The sequence below is a fragment of the Rutidosis leptorrhynchoides genome, chromosome 2 (assembly GCF_046630445.1).
Source record: "Rutidosis leptorrhynchoides isolate AG116_Rl617_1_P2 chromosome 2, CSIRO_AGI_Rlap_v1, whole genome shotgun sequence".
Lineage (NCBI taxonomy): Eukaryota > Viridiplantae > Streptophyta > Magnoliopsida > Asterales > Asteraceae > Rutidosis > Rutidosis leptorrhynchoides.
Genome location: NC_092334.1, coordinates 461,074,349 through 461,084,444, shown reverse-complemented (window position 1 = coordinate 461,084,444; position 10,096 = coordinate 461,074,349). Strand labels below are relative to the sequence as shown.

The following is a 10,096-nucleotide window of genomic DNA, read 5'->3' as shown; positions in this document are numbered from 1 at the left end:
ATTATCACATTGTATGCGTTATTTACTTGATGTCTTTTCCCATAACCTTTACGCACGTTTTTATTTTACATGCGTAAAGTAAAAATATAAAATAATTGTATCTCATTTTTCTTATCTATTTATATAAGTTAGCTATGTTAATGATCTACTCCATTAATGTTATATGTAAATCAAGATCTTATGCGCAATCAAACAATGTTAAACAATATTTCACACAATAATATATTGGTGTCGCTAAGATTTTCTGTTCAGTTCATAACTTGATTCACATAATAGATTCATAGAACTATCAATGTCGAAATCAAAAAATCAAATATCAATGATCCAGCATATAATACTTAACTTCAAAGTTACTCTTTATCTTAAAAAAAAAACTTCAAAGTTACTCTTTATCTTAAAAAAAAAATCAGAGTTATAGTGTAGTACTATTTTAATTTTAGTTATAATTTTACTTTTATATTTTAAATTTTAATCTTTTATATTTTAATGTTTTTAGTTGGCTAAAAGATACAATAGAGAGGAACACAAGAACAACAACAACAAAACTCAATCCAACAAAAGTAGGGTATAGCGGAGGTAACATATATACAATACTTTCCATATCTTAGAATAAAGAAAAGTCATTTATCCACCCATGGTGAAACGCTCCCAATAGTAAAGAAAGTCATCTCTCTCAATGTTCTATAGATAGATATATTGTTTCCAAGAGAACCTCTCGTCTATAAGTAGGTAAAATTTTTAAAATTAATATAAAAATAAAAAACGAGACGCCATGAAAATGGTACAAAATTACATGAGTTTTAAATCCTTTCTGAAATTAAATTTAGGACTTTAAACGAAAAGCCGTCAATAAATCGACGTTTGTTGTTTTACTCATAGTTAATAGAGAGTAGTTTTCATATTTTAATTTGAATGCTAACTTTGAAAATTTGGATCTTATTATTTCCTCCCTTTCAGTTGTACTTTCTAATTTACGTAGCCAATGGGGATCCAGCCGGACCAGCAACTGTCAACGCTGCCGCAACTATCACCTCCGCCGCGTACAGCCACCGCCGACTTATTCGGAGATCCAATCGACTCACATCCCTTATGGTTCAAGCAATCCTCATTCCTAAACCCAAATTTCAATTCCGAATCGTACATCTCCGATCTGCGAACATTCGTTCCGTTCGAAACCCTAAGATCGGAACTTCAATCTCATCTTTCTTCTCTTAAACATGAACTAGTGGAATTAATTAATCGAGATTATGCTGATTTCGTTAATTTAAGTACGAAACTTGTGGATGTTGATGCTGCTGTATTGCGTATGCGAGCACCGTTGGTTGAGATCCGGGAGAAGATATTAGGGTTTCGTGGAGCTGTTGAAGGATCACTTGTGTCATTACAAGGTGGACTTAAGCAAAGAGCTGAAGCTTCTGCTGCTAGAGAGATCTTAGAACTTTTGATTGATACTTCTCATGTTGTTTCGAAGGTAATGCAATGTGATAGTTTTGGGGCTTGATTAAGTTATGCATACATAACTATTTCTCTATTTGATGTGAATATAAGCCAGTTCGTTTTGGACAAGTTGTTGAATTGGCAGTGTGTTGTGTGTTTTGGATGCAAATAGGTTTTGTAGTTAATTTAATTGTCTCTTAGTTAACTAATTTTGTTATATTTCTGGTGCTTATTTAAGTTCATAATCTTTAATCATTAGCTTATTTAATTTGGATTCAAGTAATTTCAGTTTGAACAAGCCATTGAACTGAAAATCTGTTATGGACCAAAGTATGCTTATTGCTATAAAGTTCATTGCTTTGTCATCTATACACTTATGATCAGCGAAAACTGCATTTTATTTTCTTTAGATGTAACGAAGAATTTGAATGATAATGCTTTAAGAAGGCAGGTCTTTAATAAAAAAAGTAAGCTATATGAACTGTTGAGATTGATGATCTTATTCAGGATGTATGGAGTGGGGTTTGAGTGTTTAGGATAATTTGCTTCATTCGATGTGTTTTATAATTTATGCATGTTCTGTAGTACCTATACTTCACATCGATGACCATTTCACTGATTTTGAGAGATAAAGTAAATATTTCTGTTTTCTGTGATAAACTTGTGGTCAAAGTTTTCACACGCAGTATGAAGAAACGGTTTTTATACAACTATATGAGAACAGCTGAAGTCTTTGTATTGTGGAAACTGTCTTGTCTCGCATACAAGCTACAATTGTATTATCTGTCTAAAAATTTCTTGCCTAACAAGAGAGTTATGTTGACCTTTCAAAGGTTTATCTGCCATACTCATGTAGTGATTACTGTTTAGTCTTCCCAATAGGTTGCCACAAGTATTTGTATTCCATTACTTATGGGATGCATCAAGTCATCTAAGGATTTATGCAGTTTTGTTGATGTGGTTGCAGGTTGAGAAACTAATAAAGGAGTTGCATAGTGTGCCTATTGACAATTCAAACGCAGATCTACAAACTGCAGAAAAACGTTATCTTAGTAATGGTGTATCTACACAGCATACTGAAATTGGAGTAAACCTCAGGGAAACTCAAAGCATGCTTTTGGAGAGAATTTCTAGTGAAATGAACAGACTAAAGTTCTACTTTGCTCATGCCAAGGTCTTAATAAGCATTTAACTTTCATTTGTAGTTTCATTGACCCGTAAAAACCTTGAAAGTTGTTCTTAATACTAGTATCATAAGAACTTACACATATTCTCTCTGTTAATGGCAGTACAGAACCTGCCATTTATTGAAAACATGGAAAAGAGAATACAAAACGCAAGCTCATTGTTGGATACAAGCTTGGGACACTGTTTTATAGATGGACTTATACATAAAGATGAAAACGCAGTGTACAATTGCTTATGTGCTTATGCTGCTGTGGACAACACCCGAAATGCAGAAGACATATTCCGTTCAACAGTTGTGGCCCCATTAGTTCAGAAAGTTATTCCATATAATTCGTCTGGAGCTGTTAGTGGGCCCATTGGGGATGAACTTGAAGAAGACTTTAAACAAATTAAGCATCTTATCGCAGAAAATTGTACATTTTTGTTGGAGATTTCTTCTACAGGTACAATCATTATTCTGAAGCCATGTCTATGATATATTTCTGCATTTGTCAAAGATATTCCTTTATTGGGTACTGGTCTTGTTAAAAATTCTGCTCTTTATACAATTGCTCCCATACAGTGGCGAAAACAGAATTTTTTTTTCACCGGGGGCAATAAATTTTTTGGGTCATGGGCTTTTGGGTTGGGGGCAAAATCTGGAAGCTTTTGGGCAAAATATGAAGGCTTTTGGGGGCAAAATCAAAAAGTTAGAAACTTTAAGCCTGAAAAAACCTAGAAATTTAAAATTGACTGGGGGCATCTGCCCCCTTACCCTATGCTGTTTCCGCCACTGCTCTCATATGGATGCATTAGGTACATGCTTAAGAAGTAAAAGGGACATTTGAATGGTTATATTTCTTACTGTTTGCAGAAAATTCAGGCTTGCATGTTTTTAGCTTCCTTGCTAATTCAATTCTAAAGGAGGTCCTTTGGGCAATCCAACAGGGAAAACCGGGGGCATTTTCCCCTGGAAGGCCTACCGAGTTCCTGAAAAATTACAAATCAAGTCTCGCTTTTTTGGCTGATCTAGAAGGTATCCTAAAAAGCTTTGATATATAGTTTTATTCGACTTATCAAAATCCTTTGTATCAAGGGTGACACTGATACTTATAATTGTAATTTTTCATTGTCTTCTAAAGGATATTGTCCATCCAGATCTGCCGTTGCCAAATTCCGAGCAGAGTCTGTATACGTAGATTTCATAAAAATGTGGAATATTGGGGTATATTTCTCGTTAAGGTACTAAAAAATAGCAACTTGTGGCATTATCTAAAGTCTAAATCACTATTACTCAATTACTCTCACACATCTTCTGATGTGAGGTGGCTAAAGGGGATATTTTGGCTCCGATTATTTGTAAATGGATTAGTTAATTTGGTCTGTATTATATCCCAAAAGGGTCAAATGGGTAAACAATAACACATATTACAACAACCATTTTGACCTATTACACAACCCACCCAACCTACTCCTTTTTTCAACTTTATAGATAGTACATAAAACAAATATATTGCTTGCAGGTTTCAGGAAATTGCTGGTTCTTTAGATTCCGCACTCGTAGGTTCTGGTCTTACCCCAATTCAGAAATCAGATTTTGAACATGGAATGACATTAAAGCAAAGTGTTACTCTTTTGGAATGCCTTAGATCCTGTTGGCGAGAAGATGTTCTTGTTATTTCTATCTCTGACAAATTTCTTCGTTTGACGTTACAACTTGTATCTAGGTTAAGTTGCATCACATTTGAATCAACGTAGAATTTTGTTAGATTATTGGTTTTAACTTGTGAAATATCTGATCTGTAGATATGCAAATTGGGTGTCAGCTGGACTCTCTGCTCGCAAAACTCGCAACTCAGGCTCCAACTCTCCATTTGAGTGGGCCCTTGCTGCTGCTCCAGATGATTTTGTTTATGTATGTATCACATTACACTTAGGTGGTGTTTGTTTTTCAGTCTGCATATCTTATTATGTCTTATGTTTGCGAGCCCGCAGTGCTGACTGTTTGTTTTTGTGAAGTCATAAGATAAAATAATGTTTTATTCTGTCTGCAAACTCGTAGACTTAGAAATATGATTTTAAGTATTGCAGACAGAATTATGTTATTTTGCAGACATAAAAACAAACAAACTTCATTATTTAGCATACAGACCTGTAGGCAACATCTTCTTTGCAGAAGTGGTCCGTTGATCTTCAGACAAAAACATCATGAAAAACAAACAGCACATTAATCTTGAACTTGTTGTCTCATGAGGTGTTTCTAATATAAGTTTTCGTTTAATGGTGTAGATTATTCATGATTTAGATCATCTAGCTGCAGAGATACGTGGCAGCTACATTGAAGAAGTATTCGAGATTCTAAATTCCTGCTGCACAGAAGAATTACTTGATCATGTTAAACACAGCATTTTGCAAGGTGGAAAATCTCTTAAAGATCTTATCCCTTCTGTGATTGATTCAATCATTGAAACATTAGTTGAAAAGTCTAATGAGGTATTATATTGTCACGGCATATGATAAATAAAGTCTTTATTAACTTCAATATCACGAATATATGATAACATGTTTGGTACGTAACTCTGTAGGAATTAAAGCAGCTTCTTGGGGTATTTGCTACTTACAGAATGACCAAAAAACCACCTCCTGTGAGACACTCCCATTACGTGTCAGGGGTATTGCGTCCCTTGAAGGTATCCTTTTTTTTTTTTTTTTTTTTTTTTTTTTATCTTTAGGCTATCAAAAAATATTATTATTATTCTGTTAATTTATGGATGATGTTGAAGCATAATATGCATAATTTAATTTTTTTTTGTTTAAAATTAAATTAAAATAATGTACACAGGTTTTTCTGGACGGTGAGCGGGCTGCCAAATATTTGACAGCAGATACCAAAGAAAAACTCACGCAAGGTGCCGCCTTGAAGATTACTGGCCGCTATAATGAGTTGGCTGCTGGTATTGTTAACACGGTAAAAAAAAAAACATTAAATAATGTTGAAAAATGCATATGAAAATTTGATCTTCTGTAATCTTGAAATCTTACTTGATAAACCAGGCAAGGAAAACAGAGACTTCACTTCAGAGAATACGTATGGGTGCACAGAGACGAGCTGGAGCTACATCCGATGTCTCGGACCATAATGTTTCTGAAATTGATAGAATTTGCATGCAGTTATTTCTTGACATTCAGGTGCAAATACTATAACAATACGTGTATCTATAGGTAGCATATTCAACCCATTTACCTAGATATGGGTTCGTTCGGTTAAATCCAACCGACGAAACGGGTCATGTGGCGCAGGGTGTATCTAATACTTACAATCTCTCAGATTGTTCTTAAATCTATTAGATTTTAATAATATAAGATTGAATAATTACAATAAACATGTTACTGTTTTGACATGAACTTTTGTATTTAGACCCATAATGGCATATAATGATGACACTTCTTGTCTGAATTGTAAACACTCAGGAATATGGGCGTAACCTTGCAGTACTTGGGGTTGAAGCAGACAAGATTCCTGCATATAGATCGTTGTGGCAATTAGTTGCTCCTCAAGATAAACAAGCTGAAATTAGTTTTTAGCCTAATATACCGATGTTTTTAGTTTACATGTCTGAGTGTTTCTATATGTCTCATCTTATTTCAATATATATAGGTTTCTGTTGACTTTATACTAAGAATGTATCGAACACAATTTTGTAACTAGTGTTGTGACTTGTCTCTCTCTCTCTCTCTCTCTCTTTTTTTTTTTTTTTTTTTTTTTTTTTTGTTGTTGATAAATTTAGTTCTTGGAAGACACTCATGACTTATATTTTCATTACTTTTACTTCACTTTAAAAGTAACATCAGCATGTCACACAAAGGCAAGTAGCATTCTGCAACATATACATGCCAAATTTCCATAAATTTTTTCTTTTTACAGCATGGTTTAAGGTGTTAAGTTGTTCTAAGCTATGATAGAAAAGTACACTTGCTCAATTGTATTATGGAAAACCCTAAATTCATTACAATGAATGTGTAACAACAACTAACATCTTATCGGGAAGTTACAACAAAGCATCTGAATTATGACAAATATTTTGAACTACAGTTCAGTGTGTCCAGGGAACCAAGGGAGGCCAGGTTGAGCGCGCATTTTGCTGTCTGGAATAGGAACAATGGGGCCCAAGAAAAGACGCCACAAATCCAGTATTATGGTGACGAGCATAGCCGCCCCTAAAGCATCAACAGCCACTCTGGGTAGGTCCCACAGATCTTCGACATTCTCATCAATCCTATATATAATCACAAAATACAGCAATGAACAAGTGACATATATTTGTTACATTTTATAACTGATACCACTAGGCACATGATCAAGTACTTACCTTAGAAACATCGGGAAGCTCACAAGAAAGTAGATGGCGTAAAACAACGAACCAACTTTATACATCAAAGATCGGTCCACAAATGAATAATAAGGAAACTGCACATTTGTAAAATATAATACTCAAATAATTAGTTACAGTCGAAAGTTATAATCAGTTTTCCCGAGTAATTTAAGAAATGGACACGTACATTTGAAATAGCTAAGGTCTCCAGAAACGCAATAAAATATGAAAGAGCTAGAATCCACGCAGACTTAATAAACCATTGTGTTTTAACTGGCAAGTGAGCAATAGCATGATGTACTCTACGAAGTGTCATATTTGATGTCACATGGTAAAATAAGAAGCAAACAATTGTCAATAGGAACGTTGTGTGAGGTACCTGCATATATATATTTAAAAATCTTAAAAACAAAACCATATATACATAAAAGAATAAAGTAAAATTTTAAGGGATATGGGACTAAAGAGATAACATTATGGCTTACGTTATTCATCTTCCAAGATGGGAAGGTATAGGAAGCACCGAGCACTGTGAAAAAATAATGAGTCCAAAAGTAGTTCCCAACGTAACCAAAGATTATTATCCATAAACTCGCCTGCATTTATAATAAATGTTAATGTTATAATCCTTTGGCAATTCACTTCTAATATGGCGAAGGTTCGAATCTCGGTTCGGCCACCAGTTGTATTAGGCGCTGAGACAGGGGTTGGTTCCGACCACACTTGCCCGGGGCTGTGCTGACCCGCGTACAGTTGGCATCCAAAGGGTGCATGGGGTTAAAGGTTCCCCACCATGATAACCTTTTTCACTTCTAATAATCCTTTTTAACCATTGAAAATGAAGTAGAATTTGAATTAATACAAATATACTTGCCTTCACCCAATATCGATCCTTAAAGCTAAGACTACGATCCGCCTGAAAAAAACCACATTATTTAAAAAAAAAAAAAAAGGTAGATATTTCATTAAGTTTCAATCAAATGATAATACATTAATCACATCAGTACACCGTTTAGTAGTATGAAACTAAAAAAGCATACAAAGTTCACCTTTCCAACAAAAAATATTGGTATAAGAAAAGCAGGAAGCACGGAAACAAGTCCCAAAAGCAAATACTCCAACTCCTTGAAATCCTGTTGATATAATTTTTATATATAAAGTAAACAAAAGTATGTATCAATAAACACAATTACAGTCTTCATAAAACATAAGATAATAATGAGCATGGAATACAAAACATAACATTGTGTTTCAAACCCAAAAAAGCCTAATCTAATATCCTGCATCCCTAATTTATTGTCCAGTATTCCAATTTGGGAATTAATTGTCCACTTCCATAAATAAAAAAGAATAAGAAGATTAGGTTATATTATGCCCATAATGTATGTGGATAGGATTAAATGAGAAAGAAAAAGACATATCCTTAAACTGTGTGTTTTTTGTCTGAGGACGATTAAATTGGGACGGATCAATTATCTGAAATTATAGTGTTACATTTCAAATATGGGAAATAAATGAATGGAGTATGTCTTAACAATCACACCGAAACTAGCGATTAACCTTTACATGTATATATATATTCTGAACACTAAAAGTTTCTGTAAGCATTCCAAATCAAAACTCGTTCTTGGTAAACTAATAGTAGCAACAACAATCAAGTACTCAAAATTTTGAGGCGGATGCAGGCTTGCCTACTTTAGTGCTTATTGCTTAAGGACTTTTACAGCATATAATCAGAACACTTCATATAGAAAAAATAATTAAAAAGAAAAATCAAACTGGTTATCTGCTTATTTTTAAGAAATAAACATTTAAAACCTACTAGGTACGCAAATGCTTATTTTTAAGCACGTAAACACTTGAAAATAAGCTATGTCAAACATCCAATTGGCTTTTTTTAACATGAAAAATGTACTTTTTATACAGAAAGGTAGGATTAAACAACATAAAATAGACTGGTAAACGGATAAAAATTCTGATGTTCATTGTTCAGGCTATGGGAGAGGGCGAATATCTTTTCTTGGATGGAAAATCACAAAATAAAGAACTTAAACCTAATGAACTAATACCGACATGTATCCATCTATATCTCTAGTTTTCTCTTTTCATGATTCAGTAATTCAATAGCTTAAAAAATCAAACTTTTTACTCTGATTCTGAACACTAACCATTTTTATTAAATATAATACAAATACAAATAAATAAAAAACTGATACCTCATAGAGCTTGTAAGGAACAACAATACCGAGACAGAGAGTTAGCCAAAAAGGAGTGTAAAGAAGAAAAAACACTTCACCCCATCTCTTACTTCCATTAGATGCTAACCATAAACTCGAACTACATTCAGCTAATTTTTTACTACCTGTATTCAAAATATGAAGTATCAATCAATCAATTAAGTAATATACCAAAAAAAAAAAAAAAAAAAAAAAAAAACAAATAACTTCATGTTCATTGCCATGCAGATGCAGTAATCAGACATTTGTCTTGTCAAGCTAAAGAAATTGCATTTTCTTCTTGCCTTTCAAAAGAAAAGAATCCTCCATTATTTTCACCCCTAAATTGAATTGGGCAGTGATTGCTACTGAACTTACGATTAGGTTTAAAACGATGTTCATGACAATTGTAAATCAAAAGAATATGGGCGACGATTAGGTTTATAGAGATACACTTGAACTGAACTTACCGCCCATATTGGGTTAATTGCAGTCGGATCCAAATGTTTCTTCGGCAATGGAGTGCTGTGATTTGGTCAGAGCTTTGTTAATGAAATTGTTATAATATTTCCCCTGTAAGTTTATATTTCTTCCTTTTCAGTCCCTAAACTATGTATAGATTATTTTGCTTCATATTTGGTTATTGGTTATTGCATTTTGTTTCTGTCTATATCATTGCTTCAAAAACATTGTCAACCGAATAGTACACGGATAACGTTAAGGCTGCCCGAGAAGTAGGTTTTTATCGGTTCGATTTTCAATTTTTCGGTTCAGTTTGCTCGTTTTTTTTTTTTTTAAATGTAGCAAAATCGAAAACCGAATTCATATTTGAATATCGAAAACCCAAACTGAATTCAAATTCGGTTTAGTTTTGGTTAAAACGAATTAGAATTTCTTTTTGGC

General features: G+C 33.6%; 2 protein-coding genes across 3 annotated transcripts; one reads left to right on the top strand and one right to left on the bottom strand.

Moving 5' to 3' along the window:
- Positions 1-963: 963 nt before the first annotated feature.
- Positions 964-6,322, top strand: LOC139892535 (conserved oligomeric Golgi complex subunit 2-like). Its single transcript, XM_071875649.1, has 12 exons — positions 964-1,471; positions 2,405-2,611; positions 2,732-3,068; positions 3,479-3,640; positions 3,747-3,846; positions 4,128-4,331; positions 4,411-4,519; positions 4,894-5,097; positions 5,190-5,294; positions 5,447-5,572; positions 5,659-5,793; positions 6,076-6,322. Exons 1-12 carry the CDS (start codon positions 983-985, stop codon positions 6,187-6,189), a joined length of 2,292 nt encoding a protein of 763 aa, XP_071731750.1. The 5' UTR covers positions 964-982; the 3' UTR covers positions 6,190-6,322.
- Positions 6,323-6,521: 199 nt separating this feature from the next.
- Positions 6,522-9,714, bottom strand: LOC139892534 (cycloeucalenol cycloisomerase-like). Of its 2 annotated transcripts, none has more exons than XM_071875647.1 (8): positions 9,499-9,697; positions 9,194-9,339; positions 8,027-8,110; positions 7,852-7,893; positions 7,463-7,573; positions 7,165-7,356; positions 6,975-7,072; positions 6,522-6,881 (listed from the first exon to the last, which is right to left on the bottom strand). In XM_071875647.1, exons 1-8 carry the CDS (start codon positions 9,593-9,595, stop codon positions 6,692-6,694), a joined length of 960 nt encoding a protein of 319 aa, XP_071731748.1. In that variant the 5' UTR covers positions 9,596-9,697; the 3' UTR covers positions 6,522-6,691. The 2 variants fall into 2 exon arrangements, with proteins under 2 accessions (XP_071731748.1, XP_071731749.1); XM_071875648.1 differs by having other exon boundaries at positions 6,523-6,881; positions 9,664-9,714.
- Between the last annotated feature and the right edge of the window lie 382 nt (positions 9,715-10,096).